This window comes from Caretta caretta, chromosome 5 (genome assembly GCF_965140235.1).
Source record: "Caretta caretta isolate rCarCar2 chromosome 5, rCarCar1.hap1, whole genome shotgun sequence".
Classification (NCBI taxonomy): domain Eukaryota; kingdom Metazoa; phylum Chordata; order Testudines; family Cheloniidae; genus Caretta; species Caretta caretta.
In genome coordinates, this window is record NC_134210.1 from 113,227,946 (window position 1) to 113,253,871 (window position 25,926).

Consider the following 25,926-nt stretch of genomic DNA (forward strand, 5'->3'; position numbering starts at 1 on the left):
CCACGCCTCTGAGACAATATGAGTGTTACACTTACAGTCAACTCATCCAGGAGCAAATTAGGGAAATACAACCTAGACGGAGCTACTATAAGTTGGGTGCATAACTGGCTGGAAAACCATTCCAGAGAGTAGTTATCAGTGGTTCACAGTCATGCTGGAAGGACATAACAAGTGGGGTCCCGCAGGGATCAGTTCTGAGTCTAGTTCTGTTCAATATCTTCATCAATGATTAAGATAATGGCATAGAGAGTACACTTATAAAGTTTGCAGATGATACCAAGCTCGGAAGGGTGGCAAGTGCCTTGGAGGATAGGATTAAAACTCAAAATGAGCTGGACAAACTGGAGAAATGGTCTGAAATAAATAGGATGAAATTCAATAAGGACAAATGCCAAGTACTCCACGTAGGAAGGAACAATCAGTTGCACACATACAAAATGGGAAATGATTGCCTGGGAAGGAGAACTGTGGAAAGGGATCTTGGAGTCAGAGTGGATCACAAGCTAAATATGCATCAACAGTGTAATGCTGTTTAAAAAAAAGGAAACATCATTCTGGGATGTATTAGCAGGAGCGTTCTAAGCAAGACACGAGAAGTCATTCTCCTGCTCTACTCCGGGCTGGTTAGGCCTCAACTGAAGTATCGTGTCCAGTTCTGGGGGCCACATTTCAGGAAGGATGTGGACAAATTGGAGAAAGTCCAGAGAAGAGCAATAAAAATGATTAAAGGTCTAGAAAACATGAGGGAGGATTGAAAAAATTGGTTTTGTTTAGTCTGGAGAAAAGACGACTGGGGAGGGGGACATGATAACAGTTTTCAAGTACATAAAAAGTTGTTACAAGGACAAGGGAGAAAATTTTTTATCTTTAGTCTCTGAGGATAGGGCAAGAAGCAATGGCCCAAATTGCAGCATGGGCAGTTTAGGCTGGACAATAGGAAAAAAATTCCTAACTGTCAGGGTGGTTAAGCACTCGAATAAATTGCCTAGGGAGGTTGTGGAATCTCTGTCATTGTAGATTTTTAAGAGCAATGTAGACGAACACCTGTCAGGGATGATCTAGATAATACTTAGTCCTGCCTTGAGTGCAGGGGCTTGGCTAGATGACCTCCTGAGATCTCTTCCAGTCCTACTATTCTATTATTCAATGATTCTAGGAGTGAAATAACTCAAGCTAGACAGGTCAGAGATGTTGCAATATTTCTGAATTAAACCCATCTGTGGGATAAATTTTTGTGGGAGTATTTTCAAGTGTGAATGGAATTCCGTGTCCTTACTAAAATTCCTGGTTTTTAATAATTAATGATGAAACGTCACTTTGATGATCCTTGGATGCCTGTATGATCAGAAGTCAATGTGCCAGTCTAACAATATTAGGTATATTTCCCTCATGAAACAACAAGAAAGAAACAAAGAAAGTAGGACAAAAAAATTAATTGTCTGGTGAAATCTGGTTGAGAAAAATGTAAGCCAATACCAGTCTAGCACAAAGGGCACTGCCAAGGAAGAATGCTAAAAAGATACATTTGTGAGTGTTGTGAAGTACTTAGATATCTTCATTGCCTGGATTCCTAAACCCAGCCTAATAACAACTGCAGTCACATAGAGGTCAGGTTAAGGTTAGGTTGAAAGTCAGGCCATACGTGTGTAAATGTCTATCTGTCCATACAAATATACATTTGTGTAAGCAGATGGATGTGCCCACAAATTTTGCAGGTGCATTTTAGAGGCCTCATTTGAAAATGTGGATCAGAATATGCCAAGGAAAATGTAACTATACATGTTATTCATGTTATGAATAGAACTAATTCTTTAGTATTCTAGATAACCACCAGAATATATTAATACTGTTCCTTTCAAACTGACTGCCTCAGTGAACTGTCAGTGAAGAGAATAACTTACCATTATATTCTTTATAGTCTTCCCCATTAAACTTATTATACTGCGACAGGTATTAAATAAGTGGGTTTTTTTATTAAGAAATGTGTGAACTCGCTACAGTTGTTCATAAAACAGTAACTGTACCAAAGATATTACATGAAAAGGTAATTTGCGTGGTTTACTTGCTACACTAATCTTAATTGTCTCACTATTCTCTTGTGCTAGGCTCCCTGCCCTCTCTGCCTGCATGCTATATTCACCTGTTTTCTCTCATCTTATACTTAGTAAGTTTTTTGGAACAGGGACCATCTTTTTTTATGTGTGCATGAACAGTGCCTAATACAATGGGCCCAGATCCCTGACTAAGCCTCCAGGTCAGTGATCTCCAAACTGTGGGGCATGGAGAAACATCCATGAAACGTCCTTGGGGACGGGGAGAGAGTGCTGGCCAGCCCCACTCTGCCCCCAGCTCTGCTCCGGCCCCACCCCCAGCTTGGGCCCCTGACCACAGGCCCCAGCTCGTGATGGCAGCTCTGGCTCCACTCCCAGCTGTGGCTCCTGATCACAGTCTTCTGGTGGGGGGGGCATACAGCTTCCATTATGGGTTAAGAGGGGGTGCGACGGAAAAAGTTGGGGGACCACTGCTATAAGTGCTACCGCATTACATATAAATAAATAAATAAATAAAATGTAATAAGAACTACATTAGACAGATATCCCCTTTACATGTTACATTGTGGGTCAGTAGGGTATTTTTGCAACAAAAAATTCAAGTTTTTATTTTACAAAAATGAAGGTTGAGAAAAGAATTTTGGAATGTGTCTCGTATTTTAATTTCCACAACAAATTTACTGTCCATACTGTCTTTTGAGATACTCTCTATAAAGGCTGAGTCTGGTTTTTCTACACTTCAGCTCTTGCATGTATCACATTACAATAATGAAAATGACACTCTCCTCTAACTTCAGTAGTTTTATCTTCCCTGTAACTTCTTAGACACCATCTCCTATTAGTTTACTCATAATCAGGCCATTTCTGAGAAAACTATACAGTAATAAGTAATGACTGTGTGACTCAGAGCATTTCAACAATGCCAACAGATGGTGACATTTCATCAGTAACTCTTTTGTTTATAACCAACAGATTATACCGATTCCCATCTGCCAAAATCATCGTGTATTCACTGCTTCTAGCAAACAGCAGAGAAGACTTGTCTGTTTAGAGGTTTATGCTCAAAATATATTACTCAGGAAAAACAGTTGTTCATCGAGGACTGCGTCTGAAACTGCATTTTATTTTGGATGTAAAAAGGTCTGAAAAACAAATAAAATAACCCACCTCAAAATTTATCAGTGTTCCCAAGTGTGAAAATACTTATTAACTGCTTACAATAAATTGAGTACATCTTATAACAGGTATCTCATATGAGTTAAAAATACTAAGTTTTGAGGCTCATTATATTGCCCCAAATTAGACAAGGACTATATATTTTTCTTTTTGTGCTTTTCTCCTGTATACGGATTCCTGACACAGATAATCAGCACAGAATTAGGATCAGGTTTCCAGTGAAAATGGTAAAGAGGCAGACAGGGACCATTTATGATTCCCTTTGATCATGCTGAAGGATAGATATCATAGCATGTGTAAGAGTGTTCCTATCCATTTTCTGCTTCTTAGTGTTGCAAAAGACTGTCGTGGCTATTTGTTTCTAGACAGTGGACACCAGCCATCAACATGACCTTTCTTTATGAGGGAACTAAGATAAAAATAGAATGACATCTCAAAATGTTGCCTGCCTCAAATTGATATCTTATTGTTCAATGTTAAGATCTACTTTTGTTCTTCAAAAAAGCAAATCTCAGGCTATTTTATGTCCTCACCGAGACAGAGAGGGAAGACAGTTAAGTGGGTTAGAGTGCTAGTCTGGGTCTCAACCATAGACTTTCTGGATGACCTTGGGCAGGTTACTTAGCCTCTGTCTCCCAATTCCTCATCTGTAAAATGGGAGGATAATAATACTTCCCCCTACTTAACAGAGGTGTAGTAAGGCTAAATAAATTAAAGTTTGTGAGGTGCTGAGTTCCTACAGTAACTGTGGCCATATAAATACCTAAGACAGAAAGAAGAGCAACCTTTCTTTGTGGAATCATGTGGCAAAAATTCAAGTTATGCTACCCTGCACCTATTTCTTCTTAGGATACATTCCATTTACATAGGTAACTCACATTAATGGCAAGGGTGTATGTAAATCCTCCATGTACTGTGAAACCACCAAGAGGAGGCTAGATTTTTTGGTTGGATTTTATGCTGATAAGGAATATGTGGATGATTTTTAACCCATATGCCATTACTGCAATCTGTACAACTTCCGGGTCTACTGCTGGAATCCTGGGAAACTAGAAAATTCTGAATTTGTACCCATTTATTTCCCTCAAAGTTACACTGCAGCATTCACTGGTGGGTATAGAAAGAGACACATAGAGTGCTGTATTACAAACTATGCTCAGCAGGCCTGCAAATGGAAATAACAGTCATAGTGATCTGGAGATGCAACTGATGACTAAGCCCGTCTTGTAGCCTCTTTCCCACTGTCCTATTTTTCAGAAAAAGGGAAAAAATGTAGAACAGATCAGTAAATAGCCTTGGGAATACAATGGTCAATCCCATTTTATGGCAGTGCAACGATCTCTAAGTTACATAAAAGTTAAAGTGACAAGAGAGATCTGTGCAATTATTTCAGGCTCAATGAAAAGGCAAAGAAGATTTTCAGGCAGCAGAAAATATATGCTTACTGATCAAAAGAATATCAGGCACTTTGGGATATATTATTACCTTTCAACAAAGGCTTTTGTCATCTCTTCCCCTTTCTTTCCCAAACTGAAGCATTTAAAATATTTTGGGAAACACATCTAGTGACTGAGAACACGCCTATACTTAGATTCAAATCACATTAATTTGATGAAAAGGATCACATGTTCCTTGGAAGGGAATAAATGCCGCAGACAAAAGCTTTGTCCTGAAATGCACTAACCATGTGCTGCTCTTTGGTGAAGAAAGCTAAATCCACTTTACCACAGTTGCTCAAGTAAGCTGTTTAGTAATCACACTGAAAACACTGGAGGCTTAGTGATGTGTTCTCATTGCATCCAAGGTGCCTTTTCTTTTCATGAAAAGTTATCTTTGAGATGGTTGGCATATATAAGTTTTCCAATTAGGTTTCCATGGAAACTGGTGAAAGGGTGTGTGTGTGTGTGGGAGGCGGGAGGAGAAGGTGTTAACTTGAAATTGGATGTTATTTTTAGGAAAGCCACAGGTTAGAATGATTACAGCTCAAACAGCTTAATCAAATACTTGTTAAGAGGGGTGGGGAGGGAGAACTTTCAGAAAGATCATTTCTCTGTATGGTAACCTATAAATTATTTAATGAGATACCATCACTGTCCTTCTACTCCTCTTTGCATTTTGTCGGACATGCTCAGTACTAAGCTAGAAATATACCGTTTTATATAAAAGAACTTTCTCCTTCATGGAAACCTGTTAAAGGTCAAAACGAAAGATACAATAACTAGGACTAAATCCAAAGTAAGATGGAATACATTGCAAGAGGGAAGAAAGCATAGGTTGGCCAGGACAAAAAAAGGAACATTTACAGATTGGATTAGAAAAAAAATTATCCCAGTGTATTTTTTTCCCTCTCAAGAGGCCTGAACCAACACTCACTGAAGTCAATAGGAGTCATTCCTTTTGACCTCAGTGGGACTTGGATTGGACCCAACATTAATATAACTGGCTTGGATTGATGGACAGGGCTACAAGGGAAGGTCTCTCAAGACTCCTGCAAGCAGCGGCAGAATAAGCAGAGATCCGGGCTTATTCCATGGATTGGAGCCCTGGTCTGGTAAGAGGTCCAGCAGAAGTTAGATCCTCTGCTGGAGAAAACTGGGGTCAGGAGGTGAGAATTTGAAGATGGGCCTGGGAAGAAAGGAAGGAGCAAGAGACTGAGGATGGGAAAGAGAGAAAGATGAATGAGGAAGACAAGAGAGAGAAAGACGGTCTGAAGTAGGGTGAAATTCATCTAGCCTTCTACATGTGGTTCATATGCCTTGTGCTTGCACTCTTCATAGGAGTGAATTTCAGCCAGAGTGTACAACACTAAAAAAAAAAAACAAGAGAGGGAAGGGAAGAGAAATTAGACTCAGGAAAAAATGTACTCAAACAAAAGAAAACAAAAAGAAAAGAAAAGGGGGAAAAAAACTAGGGAGAAGGAAAAAGGAAAGGGAAAGAAGGAAGAAAAAACAGAGGGGAGTCAGACAGAGTTACCTTTTTAAAATAAAGTGTAATTTCAAAATGTTTTAAAATAAATTAAAAAAAATTTCTCTGCTCCTCCAGCTTTAGTCTCTGATCACCCTAAGAAGCCCCTCTTCTCTTCTTTGATGGGAGACCTATGCTCATTGTTTTAATTTAAAAAAAGTATTTGTAAACAAGAAGAAAGAGCTTATCTATAGACACTTCTGGGGCTGGTATATGGAAAATGATAATTCCAGTATTTAGATTGTGGATGCATTTCACTTCAGATAAATGTGCATCAAATACAGAACTTCACAATATTATGTTTCTGATCTAGAGATTTAGATTGAGCTATCACAGTTTGGACTAATGAAGGCTAAAATTTCCAGAAATGGGACCCTGTGTATTCTTGACATGGGAACTGAATAACAGAAATATGATATGGTAGACACAACACAGAAGACAATTAGTTTCCCTTGCAGATCTTGCCGGTTCAGAATGCAAACAGGCTATGATAATGTTCCATAATCCAGTTTCTGGCAGTAAAATTATATCCTGAGCACACTTGTTCCCCAGCCATCAGTTTTCAGGACAGCGGCTTTCCCCTGAAGGCAAATGTGGGGCTTGATCCTTCAAGGTGGAGAATGCCTCTGACACCCTCAGTTGCTGTACCAGATGACTGGCAGATAGCTAATGTAACACTCATTTTTTAAAATGGCGCCAGAGGCAGTCCTGGTAATTACAGGCTGGTAAGCATAAAGTACCAGGCAAATTGGTTGAAACTATAGTAAAGAAAAGACTTATCAGACACACAGATTAACACGATTTGTTGGGGAAGAGTCAACACGGCTTGTGTAAAGAGAAATCATGCCTCACCAATCTATTAGAATTCTTTGACAGGGTCAGCAAACATGTGGAAAAGGGTGATCCACTGGATATAGTGTACTAGGACTTTGAAAAGGTACCTCACCAATGGCTCTTAAGCAAAATAAGCTGTCATGGGATAAGAACGCAGGTCGTCTCATGGATCAGTAACTGGTTAAATGACAGGAAACAAAGGGTAGGAATAAATGGTCAGTTTTCAGAATGGAGAGAGGTAAATAGTGGTGTCCGCAAGGGATCTGTACTGGGACCAGTGCTGTTCAGCATATTCATAAATGACCTGGAAAAAGGGGTAAACAGTGAGATGTCAAAGTTTGCAGATGATACAAAATTGCCCAAGATAGTTAAGTCCAAATCAGACTGCAAACTGTTATGAAGGGATGTCACAAAACTGGGTGTTTGGGCAACAAAATAACAGCTGAAATTCAATGTCAATAAATGCATACTGGAAAACATAATCCGAACTACACATGCAAAATGATGGGGTTTATATGAGCTGTTACCACTCAAGAAAGAGATCTTGGAGTCATTGTGGATAGTTCTCTGAAAGTATCTCCGCTCAGTATGCAGCAGCAGTCAAAAAAGCTAACAATGTAAGGAACCATTAGGAAAGGGATAGATAATAAGACAAAAAAATCATAATGCCACTATAATAATCCATGGAATGCTTACACCTGGAATACTGCACCGAATTGGAAAAGGGCACAGAGAAGAGCAACAAAAATGATTAGATGGATGGAAAAGCTTCCATATGAGGAGAGATTAAAAAGACTGGGACTGTTCATCTTAAAAAGGAGATGACTAAGGGGGGGATATGATGGAGGTCTATAAAACCACAAATGGTGTGGATAATGTGAATAAGTAAGTGATATTTACCCTTTCACATAGCACAAGAACCAGGGGTCACCCAATGAAATTAATAGGCAGCAGGTTTAAAACAAACATAAGGAAATACTTCACAGAAAGCACAGTCAACTTGTGGAACTCATTGCCATAGGCCAGAGTTGTATTGTGAAGGCCAGAATTATAACTGGATTTAAAAAGGAATTTGATAAATTCCTGGAAGCTAGGTCCATCAATGGCTATTAGCCAATGGGTCAGAGATACAAATGAACGCTCTTGTCCTTAAACCTCTGACTGCCAGATGCTGGGTCTAGATGATAGGGGATGGATCATTCCATAATTGCTCTGTTCTGTTCATTCCCTCTAAAGCACCTGCACACTGTTGGAAGACAGAATACTGGCCTAGATGTACCATTGGTTTGACCCAGTATGGCCATTTTTATATTCTTATCAAGATTCTTTGTGAGGGGCAATTGCCCCTTTTACATAAAATTGCACCTTAATTTTCACCCTGCCCCCACTCTTTTTACTTCCCATATCCTTTTTTCTGCCTCTCCTCTTCATCATCTCCTACTCTTCACTGAGTTTTCCTTCCACTCTACTCAATGCCTGTCTTCCCCCCTTCTGTATGGTCTATGCTACTTTCCCAGGATTGACTGGGCACTTCAGGAAGGCCTGTTCCTTCTTCCTGCTCCTTAGCTTTAGAGTAGTACTGCATTCAGGCCCAGCTAGGACAAATATTCCAACAGTGTTTGAGCCAAAGACAAGCAGGGGTACCTTTGACAAAGATCAATGTGCAAAAAAAGAATGAGTGTTTATTCGATTCTTACAGAAGCATTTTCATGTTATGACAATCACAGAAAAACAGAACAATTTTTTAAAATTCCAGTTTATATGGAATTTATATTTATACAAATATATTTTTATGGATAATTAAGCAGTGACTGTTTCAAGTGGCAATCACTAGAAAAGAAGAAAAGTAGAGAGACTGTGGAAATGGTGCCAGGAAAGACTGCCTCAAAATGTAACTGGTAGTATTTATAGATTCATAAATTTCAAGGCCAGAAGGGACCATTGTAATCATTTGGTCTGACCTTGTAGCATATATCTTTTAGAAAAAACATCTGATCTTGATTTAAAAATGGTCAGTGATAGAGAATTCACCACAATTCTTGGTAAATTGTTCCAATAGTTAATTACTCTTACTGATAAAATTTTACACCTTATTTCCATTCTGAATTCGTGTATCTAGCTTCATCTTCCAGCTGTAGTCCAGCTGAGTGGTGACAAAGGCATGAATAACTGAGGCCAGGTCACCGTCGAGTTGCTCTCTGTGCAAGTGAACCCCTAAAACTTTTCTTCAAGACTGATGGAGTTGAAGGTGCAGAATTACTCATGAATTCTTTAGGTTGTAAGATTCTCTACTCTTGACTGGGATAAATAATGCATCCCACCTCTACTGCAGTACAGTACATTTTGAGTATACATTAATGCTTATTAGATCTGACATGAAAATTTCAAACATTGCCTTACTGAAAGTTTTAAGTGTTTAACAAAACAAAACAAAAACAAACCAAGCTTTGCTCAGTATTGTAACCTTGCAATATCTGCTTGTCCTGCAGTTATCTGCTTGTCCTGCAGTTATTTGAAATGAAACCATCAAATTTTTCTGTCTTGGGTGATGAGGTTGCTTGACCCATTTTTGAACAGGCTTAGAATCCACTTCATTATAATGCAAAATGACAACATCTGAACCTTTCTATGAGATACAATTGTTCTTCCGTTATTGTTTTTTCTGAATAGTTTCTCAGGAGTTAGCTATAGGCAGGATAGATTCCCTTACTAAGTTATGGTACAGTGGATCCTTTAGAATATTCACGTGTGCCACAAAATTATTATTCATCCACACCACAATATTCAGTGCTATTGTAGGATAATAAAACCTAACAATGCATCAATGACTACATTAGCCTACTGGAATGGAATTATTAATATCACTCGCTGGATTTTTTTTCTTTTATTATACACATTTTTGCTTAATGTTAAAACCAGCCTCAACATTTATTTTGGTTCAGCAATGAACTCAGACTCTCAGATGAATGGGGCAGTTCACACCTTTCAGAGTTATTGTTCCAGGCTCTCTCCTCATCTCTGCAACTCAGTTACACTTAATTCACATATTTCAGGTTTTCTTCATCACCACAAGAGACTGCTTTAGTTTTAAAATAAAAGCTGAGATTCTGGGGAACATGATAATATCTTCAGAGAGGTGCTGGAATAGTATATAGCCCTCATATAAACCTTTAGGAAGGATGCCATTCTCTGCCATAAGAGGTCCTGTAAACTTTTATCCACATACTTAATTTTCACTGACTTTAATGGAACTACAAAAATGCGTGAAGTTAAACATTTGCAAGACTGAGGCCATGTAGGTATATTTCTCAAAAATAAACTCTTGAGCTGTGCTAAAATGGTTAAAACATTTATTAAAGATATTTTGTACCCTGACATTTTGCTTTTCATCAAAATCACTATTTTCATACTGCAATTGTGAACTGTATCGTATCTCTTATCACTGCAGAGATAATTTTTGCTTGAAAATAGGCCACTCTCTCTCAAAATGGTTCACGTTCAAAATTTAATTAATATTTTTTGTAAAAATAAGACTTTTCCTATTTGTAAGGGAATGGAAAATGCTTTCAAATTTCAAGGAATGTAAGTTTCAGTGTGACTACTTTATAGAAATGTGCAAAACAGCTGCCAGAATGAGGCTGAAGTGGCTAGGGTGGGAAGCACTAGCAGAGTAGTGTTGAAGAGTAGAGATTTAATGGATAATTTATAACAAAAAGCAAAACAATGTAACAACAGGGATAGCATTTTCCTGCAGTTTGCCAATGTTCAACAACTTTTGCTAGAACTTACCTAAGGAAAATGCTAAGAATTTGTCTGTATAGTTTAAACTTAAAGGTTTCAGAGAAGCAGCCGTGTTAGTCTGTATCCGCAAAAAGAACAGAAGTACTTGTGGCACCTTAGAGACGAACAAATTTATTAGAGCATAAGCTTTCGTGAACTACAGCTCACTTCATCAGATGCATAGAATGGAACATATACTAAGATATATATATATACTGTGACAAAGCTCTGTCCTTGCCTCCGTGGGTCCTGCGTTTCCTGGTGAATTTCACTAGCCTCAGAGGCTCACTGTGACCCTCCATGTAATCCTTCTCTCTCTAGAGACAAGGGTCACAGTCTACTGAGCCATTTTCATCATAAGCCAACGAGGGAGGTGAGGAGAAGCTATCCTTCCTTGCACAGTCTCTGTTGTCTCCCAGTCTCAGTGATTAATCAGGGGGCAAAGGGGAGGGAGCCCGGGCCCACCCTCTACTCCGGGCTCCAGCCCAGGGACCCTAATAGTATCAGCTATGGTAGCTGACCTTTTAGAAACATGACATGTACAATTCCCTGGGCTACTTCCCCCACAGCAGCCCTCACTTCCTCAAGCTCCACTTCACCCTTACCTCAGGGCCTCCTTCCTCGTGCCTGATATGGTGTGTACTACTCAGTCTCTCCAACAGCACAACTTCCTCCCACAGCTCCTGACATGCACGCCCACCTGACTAACTGGGAGGCTTTTAACTAGTTTCAGCCAGCCCCTGATTGGCTTCAGGTGTCCCAATCAACCTAGCATTCTCCCTGCCTTCTGGAAAGTTCTTAAATGGCCCCTGGTGTCTTAATTGACCTGGAGCAACTGTCATTTCACTTATCCTGGCACCAGGGATTTGTTTAGCCTGGAGCTAATATATCTATCTCCCACTACTTTTCTATAGCCATCTGGCTTTGCCCCGTCAGAATACATACAGATAAGCTGGAAGTTACTATACAAACTGTCAGGTTTCAGAGTAGCAGCCGTGTTAGTCTATGTTCAAAAAGAAAAGGAGTACTTGTGGCACCTTAGAGACTAACAAATTTATTTGAGCATAAGCTTTCGTGAGCATCCGATGAAGTGAGCTGTAGCTCATGAAAGCTTATGCTCAAATAAATTTGTTAGTTTCTAAGGTGCCACAGGTACTCCTTTTCTTCATACAAACTGTGAGAGGCTAATTAGTTAAGATGAGCTATTATCAGCAGGAGAAAAAAAACTTTTGTAGTGATCATCAAGATGGCCCATTTAGACAGTTGACAAGAAGGTGTGAGGATACTTAACATGGGGAAATAGATTCAATATGTGTAATGACCCAGCCACTCCCAGTCTCTAGTCAAACCCAAGTTAATGGTATCTAGTTTGCATATTAATTCAAGTTCAGCAGTTTCTCTTTGGAGTCTGTTTTTGAAGCTTTTCTGTTGCAAAATTGCCACCCTTAAATCTTTTACTGAGTGGCCACAGAGGTTGAAATGTTCTTTACTGGTTTTTGAATGTTATGATTCCTGATGTCAGATTTGTGTCCATTTATTCTTTTGCATAGAGACTGTCCGGTTTGGCCAATGTACATGGCAGAGGGGCATTGCTGGCACATGATGGCGTATATCACATTGGTAGATGTGCAGGTGAACGAGCCCCTGATGGCGTGATTTCCACCATGATTTCAACAATTTCCATCCCACCATCAACCTCAGCCTAGGCCAATCCACAGAAGCAGTCCATTTCCTGGACACTACTGTGCTAATAAGCGATGGTCACATAAACACCACCCTATACCGGAAACCTTCAAAAGTTTTTTTTCTCCTGCTGATAATAGCTCATCTTAACTAATTAGCCTCTCACAGTTTGTATGGTAACTTCCAACTTACCTATCTATCTATATGTTCCATTCTACGCATCTGATGAAGTGAGCTGTAGCTCACGAAAGCTTAAGCTCTAATAAATTTGTTTGTCCTCTAAGGTGCCACAAGTACTCCTGTTCTTTTTAAACTTAAAGTAAACCATGGTATGAACTTCAGTGCCAAGAATTGCTTTTTACGGGGTTTTCTCTCTCCATAGTGCCTTGAGCTGTAGGTTCAGGTCTAAGAGCATGAAAGGGTAAGATCCTATTTGGTAAAAACCAACTCACTAGCTTTCCAAAATAGTAAAAACAGGCAGGAATATGTTTATCAGGGTAAAGAGAAAGAGAAAGAAAGAAAATAAAAGACAGTAACCTCTTCAATTCCATGGACAATGTTTCCATTTTGCACTGGTCCTGAACCATCATTTGGTGGTGTTACTTCAACTTCCACTTTTGCAGTATTTGGGAGTTCAATTTTTTCTGTAACATCATCCATAAATGGAAAAAAACAGAACAAAGAAACAGATAACAAATCTGTTAGTGACGCTGCACTTATATTTCAGTCTATTTGAATTATCAAGTGTTACTAGTGAACTGTTTACCTTTATATATACACACACACACACACAGTCACATATATAAAAAATAAAGACAAGAGAGAAATTCTGGCCTTGTTACACTGGTGCAAACCCATGGAAGCAGCAGATGTAATTTAGAGACAAATTTTGACCTTTGGGAGCTTTGCCTGAATAAGGATTGCAGGATCTATTAAAAAACTGATTGCGTTTTAGAAATGTTCTTTTTAATGTTTATGTTCTTAATTGCAACTTAAGGACTCCTTTACTCATGCAAAAATCTTACTAAACCCATGGGAAGTCTGACACTTTTGAGTCAAAACTGACACTAAACCATTTTATCAGCAAGTAACAAAATGTAAGATGCTGCACTGGCAGATAGACGGATGGATAAACTCATAAACAGATGCAGAAACTTAACTAATGAACTTTGTCCATCTGTCGTTAAGAAAGCTGGAGTTTTGTCACAGCTATCATGAAAGTCGCAGATTTTGTGACTGTCATGTGGTTTTTGAAATATATTTGTCTTCTGAATAATAGCTAATGATGGATGGTAAAATGTTACTAGACTACCAAGAGCTTCAAAGGTAAACCTTGGGCTGGTCAGCAACTGTGATGACACAAGGGCTAGATCAGTGGGCTTTTGGCAAAACCGTCATCTCCTCAATGGGTCATAATTTGGCTCAGAGGTTAAAATAAGAAATAACTTTTCAAAATATGGAGACCATGGCTCAATTTCTAAATATTGCTTCTGGAGTGGCAATTCCTATCTTAAGAACTGTTTCAGAGTAACAGCCGCGTTAGTCTGTATTCGCAAAAAGAAAAGGAGTACTTGTGGCACCTTAGAGACTAACCAATTTATTTGAGCATAAGCTTTTGTGAGCTACAGCTCACTTCATCGGATGCTGTAGCTCAAGAAAGCTCATGCTCAAATAAATTGGTTAGTCTCTAAGGTGCCACAAGTACTACTTTCCTTTTTATCTTAAGAACTATTCACTTTTATCATCGGATATTCATATCCTTTTTATTTGCACGAAAAATGGAAAAAATAAAGATACAAAACAATGCTTTCAATGCTGCTACAAAGTAAAGGCCTGATCCTGCAGTTGTTCATGGTGAGGTAAATGGGAGGGAGTAGGGACTGCAGGATCTGACCCTATTTTTGTGTAATGCAATTCCTTTTCCCATGATCATCCAAGGAATCTTCTAAACAACAGGCATGTCAAAATTTCAGCTGTTATTATTAGATGAAGATGGTAATGGCCAGAAATGCTTGAACAATCAGAAGTCATGAGGAAGTGCCTCTAACAACAGCTGACACAGTAAGATGTATTTTATCTGATGTTGCTGTACAAAGAAGTAAATATAGCTGTGTGGTTGCATTACTGCTGCACTCAGATTCTTCCTGAATTAAACTCTGAGATCACAGCAGCAGTGCAGAGTGCAGAATATCTGTGATTATTTAACTGCTTGCGGGGTATTTTCCTCAGCATTATGCTATATTAACAGAGTGTTCCATCCAGTTGCTTGACTCAGTGTCAAAGTGCATCTAGATATAGAGTGAGGTCATGGAAGTGTCAAACTGATTCCATTTTTACCAGATACATTTGATCGTTTTTTGTATTTTTTTCCCACTGCAATGAACATTAAGTGGTAAAGCAGTGGCTAAAAGAAACGAGAAGGTGACTTAAGTTGTTGTTGTTGTTTTAACAACGTACAAGTTTTGAGCTGAATATTCTTTGTGAAAAACAGAGTCAATGGGGTTTGTGTAGTGGGTATACACAGGGCTGGGAAGGATGGATTTTTTCCAATTCATAGTCCGGATATGAAGAAGCTGTGCAGCAACTCTGCGGCTGCCATTGCAGACTGCAGGTAACAGTAGCCCACTATACAGCTAGTCCACAAACCTTTTGGCTAGTGGATCAGCAGTGTGTGCAAACCTACCGACCACAAGCCTGCTCCTCCTGTGGCCGAGCCCCAATACTTTCCCCATAAGAAAGTTACCTTGCAGCAGTTCTCTGCAGCAGGCTACTATGAACCCTCATTGCAATCTCCCCCTTGCACAACAGAACCACTACTATCAAGGTTTGCGTGCCAATGCAAGATAGGCAGGATTTGCCTCTGACGGATCAAATCGCTCTCAGCAACAATCATAATACCTCTCTGAGGGCAACATTTTGCTCTTAGATCCACACGGTAGATCTCAAATCCAATATTCTATTCTCTTCTCCTGGGAAGTGTAGAGCTACATGTCACATAAAATGCACATTTATTTCAGGTGTATAAAAAATGTAAGTAAGTGTCTAAACTGCACACCTGGTGGATCTCAGTGAGTATTCTCCACATACAGAGAGAACCCAGTATCAGACTCAAATGGCCTGGTAATGCTATAAAAAAATAAAGCATCATTGTCAAAATTTGGCCCTCACTTACACCTGCCAAACATCAGTGAAGTCAATGGGGTTCCAGGGACATAACTGAGGACTGAATTTGTCTCCATGTTTCTATCAATCTTATTTTAGCACATTTCCAAAATTAGTGCTACATTCTTCTCTCCAACCTTGAACAACAGCTCTCTGGATGTTTTATTCTGCTTCCTCCTCATGCACAGAACTCCCATTCATGTCTATGGGGATTTCATGCACAATTCTTTAGGGAGTTAGAATAGAATACATGGATGAGAGAGGAAAATTTAGCCCTGTTTGGCTCAAATGACTGACTCTAATGGCCTATCAGAAATGACTGGGCCAAAAATCCAGAGTAAATCTTGTAATGTTGTTGGAGTTATTCTGCATTTACACTTGAATAGCTTGAATCTGACCCACTGTATGAAATAGTTCATTGGGCAAACTATGAGCCAAATTTTTCACTCAATTATACCAGTCCAACCCATTTGGAATTGCAGGTGCTACGCATCTCTGAAAATCAGGTTCCCATTTGGGAGTCCAGATATGGATTTAGAGAGCTAACTTCAGGCACTCAAGTCTGAAAAAATGTCGGTTTATTTATTTTCTTGGGTAAGTAAAGTAACACATAGCAAATATATCCCAAACAATAAGAAATAATTCTGTACTCCTATACTTACCAGCATGATTAGCAGCCCCGTTCCGTCTTTCACTGTCTTCCACCTGGCACTTCTTTTTGGCAATCTTATGGAGAATTGAGGCCTTCTCTTTGAACTTTCCTAAAAGAAAACATTGTCATTGTTCAAGTGCAGCCATTCTGAGATGCTACATTTCTCTGTAATAGCTTCCAGCTTTTGCTCTATAAATCAAAACCAAGAATTAATTTCTATCTATCCCAAATAGATAGTTAACTCATTGTTAAGAGTTAAGAATTTTAAAAGGTGTTTGTTCATTCCCTAAAACTCAAAGAGAATAAAAAAAATATTATTTTTCTGGTGATGCAGTCAACCAAGTTTGCATAACAAAAGTGCTAGTATAAAAAATTAAAGATGAATAGCAAATAAATTAAAATGCTGAAAATAAAAAACACAATTTCTGGTTTGCTATAGGAACATAGGAATTGCCATAGTAGATGAGATCTCTGGTCCCTCTAGTCCAGTATTTTGTCCCTAGTAGTGACCAATATCAGATACTTCTGAAAAACTCGTAAGAATCCCCATAATGAACAATTTCTAAATAACCACAGGCTAATTTTATTTCCAACCCCTGCCAGTTAGTGCTACATTCTTCTCTCCAATCTATACAGTAGCTCTCTGCATGTCTTGTAATGGTTGGTTTATGCCCTGTGGTATCATAGTTTATGATCCTTGTATGTTTTTATCCTAATATATGTCTTTATGATTTCTCTCTTCACTCCCTTTCCTCCTTCATTGTAAATACTACTTATTAGGTAGAATGCAGGCTTAATTCAAAACAACCATATGACATGAAAATCCTAGCCTACAATTCTTGCTCTCCCTAAACTCCCACTGAAATCATTTGAAGTTTTGGGGGCGCAAAGACTTGCATGGTTTAGGACAAAAAGGTATTTCATTAAAATCAAGCAATGCGACCCAAAGGACACATTCTGCCGATTAACTACAGAAAGTAAAGAGAAGCCATGCATAAACAGACTTTGATTTACATTACAATGTCACCACTTCCAAATGTAAGTCATAATTATAATAAAATCATATTCTATTGCTGTTTACATAAAATGGACAAATGAATCAGAGCTCGAAAATAAAATAAATACCGCCTCTGCTTTCCCCGTCCAAAAAAGAAAAAAAGAATTGGGAATGTTTAGAAAGCTGGATACCATAACAGAATAATTAATGTGCCAAGAGGCCAGCGATAATCATTTATGTGGGAATGGAATAAATGGTCAACCACAATCCACCTGGTGGGAAAAAATAATAAAAGAACCTTATAAAAATTCATGCGCTTTGCCCTTTCAGTTGCACGTATTATTCCAGAAACATCGCACTGCAAAGTAACGTGTTCAGCCAGAAGAACAGTAGGGAATATCATAGGCAGTTTCTTTTTCAGTTGCTAAAAAAAATGTATATGGGGATTTTGAAATTCTTAGTTATATTGTGCACAAGGTGAAACAGAATCATCTGCAGAACAGAGCAGCAGTGAAAAGTAAGAGGCCAGCTCACCTCTTTATTGTGCAGGGTCAATGCCAGAGAATATCATTCAAAGCGATAGAGGAAGAAGAGACAGAAAGTTGAATAAAGAAAAAAGGACAGAGAAAGGGAAGAGCCTGCAGTGTGAGATGAATTGAAGAGGGAAAGGAAAAGAAAAAAGGAGAGAACAGTCACACCAATTATGTTATAATGTAATGCTGAAAAGGTCAAGTATTTCTATTTATAACACAGGAGTTATCTTAAGTGTGTGTACAATTTTGTGCATGCCTGACTTGAGTGAAAATCATGGTGTGCACAGAAGTTGTGGAGGATTGTGTGCTTGCACTCACACAGACATGGCAGTTTGCACATATGGATTGTGGGTCGCAGTGTCCAAGATGGGTGCATAAGCATTTTTCAAGATCTGGCCCATAATGTCCCAGGTGTATTATTATATTCTTGGGAGCACGGGTAAATGAAAGGAAGAGTCTTTTTAAAAAGTCTCAGCTTGTATTTTGTGTGGAACATTTATTCTTCACTGGCATTTTAACTAGTGTTCTAAGACCCAGCATCCCTGCTGATGTTCATGCTATTTTATGATAGTTCCTTCAGCAAGAATCATAGAAATTGGTGATGGAAAAAGCCTATTAGACTATCATCTAGTCCAGCGGTATCCAATGGAAATTCGATGCTAGCCACACTGCTAGCCACACTTGTGGTTTTGAATTTTTCTTATTAGCCACATTATAAAAAAGCCACATGCATTAGCCACAAATCAATAGCCTATTAGCCTCATGTGGCTAGTGGCGAACGTATTGGACACTGCTGATCTAGTCCATAGGCTTAGCTATGTGAGAAGGCTGAATTGGTTTAATTTAAAGTGTGATTTTAAACCAGTTTAGTTAAACCAGGGCAAACATCTGCATAGAGGCTCTTATTTCAGTGCAAGAATGGCCTTGTGTGGTTTAGTTTCTGTCAGTTAGGAATAGATTTAAACCAAACCGAACTAAGCCACTCTTAAACTGAACTAAAGCTGTCCACACTTTTTGAACTCGTTTGATATCAGTTTAAACAACAACTTAAATTAAACCAGTGCAACTTTCTGCTGTAGACCAGGCCAATCTTTCTCCCAATGCTGGGTTTTTCTCTCCAATACATTTTGTAACCTATTTTTAAATGCCCAAAGAGATGAAGTATCCGTCACTTCCTTTGCAAAATTATTCTACACCCAGAGATCACTTCAAGGAAGTGCTTCTTAACATTAAGAGAAAATGTTATCTTTCTTACTTTTTGCCCAGAAATCCTAGTTATGACCATTATATCACTCTACCTCCTCCTTCTCCACCCTTGGGGCCACAGTGTGACTGGCCTCGCATTGGTGCCCAAGGAGTGGGGAAGAGTTAGGCCTTTGTGGAGGGGCCAGCCAGCAAATACATAGCAGAGACACTATCCCAGATGAACACCTGTGCACTGAGGACGGGTGGGAGGAAGATGGGGCAATGCCTCCCTCAACACCAGTCTGGGAAGTTTGCTGGGCACAGGAGGAGTGCATGATGCACCCTTTCACAGGGAGACAGAGCCCCAACAAGGAATCCTGACTGAGCCAGAGTGTTTCTAATCATTTGCCCTTGGCAAAATGCTTAAAACTTAAAACTTTTCATTTCACATCTGGATTTTGTCACAGTTAACCATGCCTTTGTCACTTTAAGTCTGGATTAGTGCAGTACACTCTAAATGGGGCTTGTATTACACCTATGCTCCATAATTTGCATTGACCACCAAATTATTTCTGGGGGAGTTTAAGGTATGGGTTTTGCTCTATAAAGAGCTAGGTGCTGTGGGACTAATTATCTGAGACACTGCTCCTTCCCTCGTAAAATTCTATGACAGCTGAGATCAGCCAAAATGCTTGAGTTCATAGACCCTTGGGAAGTGCAGGTGCCTTAGAAATTATTTCCCACCCTTTGGGTTAATATAATCCAGATCTAATGACCTACAAGAAAAGCTGCAGGGTTCATCTGCTCTCTTAGGCTTTTTTCATGGGGTGAGGGATGTTGAATAGGATGGGAAGGGAGATAAAAGGAAGGAGGAAGAGGGGAAAGAAGTTCTAAGCAGTGCTCTACATTGATTATAATGTAGTTAGGGCTTGCCTACATATGAAAATTAATCCAGAGTAAGATACTGTGTGAATTTAAAATGGATTAATTGTTCCCGATTAACACCACATATAGATGTCTTATTTCAGAATTAAAGCACCTTATTCTGAATTATGCTAATCAGTGGAATTCCAGAATAAGAGCAACCACATATGGTGTTAATCAGGAATATCTTTTCCAGAATAACTTCCCATGTAGACAAACTCTTAGATTACTTAGGTCTTGTAGTTTGTATAGCACTTAGCACAATGGGCTTGGAGTCTCCAGGTGCTACTGTAATACAAATAAATAATACCTAACCACTGAGGGGTAACTCATGCTTTATTTCACTTTGGGTGCTATACAATTCTATTCAGATCCCGTCTTAGGGACATACATGATTTTCCCATGGCACCTTCTTGCCAGATGTGCCCCTTTAGCAGCAGAGTGCTGTGGTTCTGAGTCGTTATGATGATGTACGCTTTTCTTTTTTAAACAGAAAATTAAAGAAGGGCTGAAACGTGCAGGAGTGTGCATGTGCATGTGTGTGGGAGAGACAGAAGATGAGTGACTAAAAATACAATTCCCCTACTAGGTGATCCCTGCATTCTTTCTAAAAATACGTAAAACTCAGTGACCGCTTGGTGCCTTAGTACTGTAATTAGAATTCATTCTGAAGAACAAAAAGGGACAGGACAGACATTTTTTCCGCATTCCTTTTTAGTGTAGACCAATGACTCTCAACTTTTAACAGGTGAAGAGTACTAGTTCATTAAACAAAGGGCCCAATTCTTCATTCCTTGTGAGCAAAAAACTCCCAGTGACTTCAGAAAGTCCCCAAAATAATTACACATCATACATCGCCCAGTCCTGCAAGGAGTCAATGGAGACTGTGCATGCTCCCCATCTCTTAGGAGGTGCCCAGGTTCAGGCCCACAATATACAAATGTATACGTAATGAGTATATCAGAAAGCAATTCTATCTCCTCTTAGTTTGTTATCACAGAGTAAATGTAGATTTGACCCTTCCATCTGTGTGTTTTCTGAGTGGTTGTGTTTCAGTTTCTGTATCTTTAAAAAACAAAGTAATTGCCATCCTCGTTAGGACCTATTCATACATGAAAAAAGACCCACATTCTAGGCTAGGCAGAAAAGCCACCTGCTTGAGCGCCACTGCTCTGGACATTTTGAGTAAACTCGCTGTTGGAGGGCAAGAGAACTGATTCAGTGAGGTGCTGAAGTCAATCAAAAGGATGGCTGCGCTAGCAAAGCATGTGAAGCAATTCATTTAGATCAAAGGTCCATACAGAACTACAGCTCCATTCAAGACTTACTTGGTAAAATTATTGTAAAACGAGAAAAAGCAGAACAGGCATTCTGTTGCTAATTTCCATCTGTGATCAGGAGAAGCCCAGGACTGAGTACAGTGTAACTGCGTTAAGAGAGCCATTAGTGAGACAGGTCAGACTGAGTTTGAATTAAGATGCTGTACAATCAATATATTTGGCTTTCGAATGGCTGTTTTGATGATACATAAAGCAATATCCATTTTGATGAATTCTGTTTTTTTAAAAAAATCAATAAATGTACCATTTATTTACCTTTCAACTTCCTTGTTCTCCATTTACCTCTGATAAAATGCAAAAAGCTGCATATATGCAGTGCTAAGTCTGCAGATAAGGACTCAAAGTCAGGAAAAGACAAAGTTCAGGTTGTCTATACAACTTTAACTTTGTCCATTTGTGCTTATGCCTTATGATAGAATGTAATTACTGACTAAAGTCTCTGAGCTCTGCTTTGCAGTATTTCTCTTTCTTTTACTCTTATGCTATACCTCTTGAAACTTTGATCTTTTCACTCTTCTGGCAAAGGGGGTGAAATATTTTCTCTACTAAAGTCAATGGGAAAATTCCCATTGACTTTAATGGAGCTTAGGTTTCACCAAGACTGTTCAGTCTTACAGCAAGTGTTTGTATGGGAGTCTGCTAATCACAGACCTCCACTTTTGAAAACTTATGGTACCTCTTCTCTTCTAGATATGCACAAACTTTGGGGTGATTATCATTGCACACTGCACAAAGATTTGTTCAGTTATATAGTGCAACATTCTTCATAGAGACAAACAGTCCTACAGACCTTACTGTTCTTTCATGGGAGTGGGTCACTGTCACCCCGGAATCATAAAAAGCTTGGAATATACTTTAGACACCTGCTACTGGCCAATTAGAGGGAAAATATATTGCCCAGTTTTGTAGTCAGTACTCTATTTGCCTATCTAGCCCGTGAATCTTGGTTCAAAGAACTTATAAAACATATGTCTTCTACAGGACTCTTCCAAAGGTTCACTACAGATATCACTAAACCTCCACTGACTCCCAAAGGTAACAAGTGTATGTGTTTGCTACTGAGGATTGTTTTCACTAATTTGTTAATTTATATCCTATGCCTTATTAGAAAGCCTCCACCATCACCAAATATGTATTTAATTATTACAATCATGATCAAGGTGTGCTGGAACCCTTACATTAGTTGAATCTAAACCACTAGTTGCAATTGTAACTGAGTTTCCTTTGTAAATCCAATTGTAGCACACCTCTAAAATATACCAAAAGTCACAGTGACCTCAAAATTGGTAAGCTAAATCTGGAACAGTTCTACAAAATCTGTTCTACAACATCTTAAATAGATACCTATTGTATATAGTGAAAAAATGTTTCTTCAATGAGCCATAAGTGAGCTGGCAAAGTGAACCAGAAAGACCAAAACCCAGAAACCATATTTTCTGATTCAAAAAACAAAGCAAAACAAAACACAAATAGGGTTAATGCCTAGAAAAAAGAGTGTGATACACAAAAAGCTACTTACAAAGCAGGTACCTTCCTGACAGCTTTGGAATTTAAAATGCATTTGGATTTGTTGCGAACCATTTGAGGTGTTAATCTCTCTCACCTTCCTCTGAATTCAGCAAGAGCTGAAGGTACACAGCTTCTATCAGGGTTTGGGTGCCAATAGAACACTCCCCAAAAATCTACTCACAGGCTCACAACTTTACATCGAAAGCTATACGAGGGAGTGGAGTTACAAAAGGAATCCTGCAATGTGATAAGCCACATGCTGCTGTGTTTTATTTAGTGCACTAACCGATATAAGGCTCAGGCGAAAGAAAAAAAAAAGGACGACAAAAGGAGGTGTTATGTAAAATATAGCAAGTGGAGATTCTATTTTTTGAAAAATCCTGATGGAAAGCTCTAAAATACCATACTTTGATTTAAATTAAGTTTCTAGAACACTATCTCCTGTTTGGTTTTTTGGGAAGTTATGCAGAAACAATTATGATAGATCTCTTTGGAAAGCTAAAGGGAATCAGAGGGTCTCATCAGTATTAAATGTTGCTACAGAGAAACCAAACTAAAAACTCCTTGCTTTCTTTATTGGTAGAAAATGTATAGTATGGTCTCAGATGATATATCTGTATTACCTACAGTAGATGAAGCTTTGGGATGGAAATTGCATTATGCCAATCCATAAAGGGTGCTTTCTAGGTTCTTTTAATACCAATAACACACTACATGCAACATATGTATGGTAATATGTAGCAATTACCTCCTTTCTTCATAGCATATTTATAGGAATAAGTTCTCTCATGTATTTATACTTTATAACTGCAAGACTTAAGAAAAATCAGAGGGTAATGAACGTAGCAATTGTAGCATTTTTTCAAATGGTATATTTAATAAATATTTTAAGATTAAAAAAATCCCACCAACCTCTTCAACCCTCAGCCCATAATAAGAAATGAAATAAATAACTTTATTGAAACAAATATCTAAGATGAGATTTTCTGCAAAAGGTTTAAATGTAAATACCATAGCTGAGTGGGCTGGGTTAATGAGCCACTGAAAGAAATTGGGTGGTGTATTTAAACAAATTAGTCATCAATTTATGTCAAGCCAAAGCTTCTTTCAAGCAAAATAGTTTATAATATTTGTTAGCTAGACAATCTCATACAAGCTAATTGCATCTGGATGCTAGCTTTGACTGGACACCTGGCTGAGTTGGCATCTTCAGTTGTAAAGAGTTTACTGGGTTTATCTAGACTGAGAAAATAAATCAGCTTTGTAAACTCACACACACACACACATTTTAACTAAGAAATTTGAACATGACTTTGCACCTAGCATAGATAGAAAGATCCACATTTAAAAATGTATTAGTTGGTCATTGTCTCTTCTAGGCCTGGGCTGACCATGAGCAGCAAACATGTTTCAAACAAATCCCAATCTGGACGAACTCTTTGGGGTTTTGGTTAAAACACATTGAGACACACCTCGTGAGGCACTGTGTCTATTCTTCATCTTTGTTCAAGGAGATCAGAATTACAAACATAATGTGAATAAAAAGTACTGCCATATGCTGGTTCTTTGTCCGCTCATTTCTCTTCCAGCAAGGAAAAGACTTTCTCCAGAAGCCCATATCCTTAATTAACTGTTCAGAAGCTATGACAACATATTAAAAATGTGTTAGTAATCCATCTTGAGTGGAGCCTAATGACAACCGAACTTGTCCACATTAGTGCAACAAAAAGCCTTGGAAAAGCTTTCAAAATGTTGACAAATTGTGACAAAGTTTCTCCTCTACCTTGGTGGATCCTGTGCTTATTGGTGGGTTTTGCTCGCCTCAGAGATTCACAGTAGCCCTCAGTTTGGCCACTTTCATGGCTCAAATCTGCCATTCACTCAGATAACCTCATCACTGGCCAGCATGGGGAAAAGAAAGGAGAACAATCCCCATGGTCTCTGCTGGTCCACCTAGTGAGTCGGGGGACAAGCCAGGGACCTTCCCCTCTGGTGGAACCCACAATCCAAGTCAACTCCTCCTGTATACAATAGGGAGTTGACGGGATAGGGGGAACCCAGGCCCGCCCTCTACTCCAGGTTCCAGTCCAGGGCCCTGTGGATCACAGCTGTCTATAGTGTTTTGTGTAACACCTGTGTGACAGCTACAACTCCCTGGGATACTTCCCCATGGTCTCCTCCCAACACCTTCTGTATCCTCTCCACAGGACCTTCCTCCTGATGCCAGATAGCGTTTGTACTCCTCAGTCCTCCAGCAGTTCTCACTCTCAGCGCCTTGCATGGACCTCACTAACTGGAGTGAGAGCCTTTTTAAACCAGGTGTCCTGATTAGCCTTAATTAATTCTAGCAGCTTCCCAATTGGCTACAGGTGTCCTAATTAGCCTGCCTGCATGAATTAGTTCTAGAAAATTCCTGAGTGTTTTGGAATAGTCCCTGTTATTCTACCCAGGAAAAAGGGACCTGCTTAACCTGGAATTAATGTATCTACCTTCGACCACTCTTTTGTAGCCATCTGGCCTGACCCTGTCACAAAATGCAAATATCATGCAAATTTTAAAGTTCTGAAGTAGGCAAACAGTACATGTACTTCCAAAAATCATCAGTTCCTCCTCAAATCCGTCACGTATCCTGATTATGGACATATAAATCCTCCCACACAAGTATATCAATTCTCTCTTTTCCCTCATAAATTTTCCCACTCCTCCCAACACATTACTTTTCTTTCCTCAGCTGTTCTTAACCATCAATGCTATTTCTCCCTGAAATTCATTACTGCACACACCTCCAGGCACTCCCTTTCAGTTCCTCCTCCCTTCAGTGTACCCCTTCAATGAGGCTCCTGCCTTAGCAATTGCTGTTGTTATACCTGCAGCTCCTTCCCCCTCTCCCTTCCCCAGCTGGCCTCTCATCTCAAGGCCTTGTCAAAAGTTTTCCATCCAAACATTTGTTCACTAGAAAACGGGGTTTTTCTACTCAATGGAAGTGTTTGCAGAAAGTATTTACTGTCCTCAAAAAAACTGAATTTTTTCCCATCAGAAAGCCATTTTCCTTCAGTTTTGGTTGAAAATTTCAGTTTGCAGCAGTTTTTGGTTTTTCAATGGAAAGATGAAATTTTCATGGACAATTGCGATTCAA

The 25,926-nt window shown here is 39.1% G+C and overlaps 1 protein-coding gene and 1 long non-coding RNA gene across 5 annotated transcripts in view; one reads left to right on the top strand and one right to left on the bottom strand.

Annotated features, from left to right (window-relative positions):
• The window catches only part of LOC142072221 (uncharacterized), a 70,419-nt gene extending 67,192 nt beyond the window's left edge, over nt 1–3,227 (top strand). Inside the window, exon 3 of the long non-coding RNA XR_012668635.1 lies at nt 3,024–3,227. This is a non-coding gene — a long non-coding RNA (uncharacterized LOC142072221). The remainder of the gene's footprint in view (nt 1–3,023) is intronic.
• The window catches only part of SLC24A2 (solute carrier family 24 member 2), a 175,467-nt gene that overhangs the window by 32,319 nt on the left and 117,222 nt on the right, over nt 1–25,926 (bottom strand). For all 4 annotated transcript variants that reach the window (XM_048850541.2, XM_048850543.2, XM_048850546.2 and 1 more), the window contains 2 exons: nt 16,313–16,411; nt 13,026–13,132 (listed from right to left, as the gene is read on the bottom strand). In XM_048850541.2, coding sequence (XP_048706498.1) covers nt 13,026–13,132; nt 16,313–16,411 — 206 coding nt within the window. The remainder of the gene's footprint in view (nt 1–13,025; nt 13,133–16,312; nt 16,412–25,926) is intronic.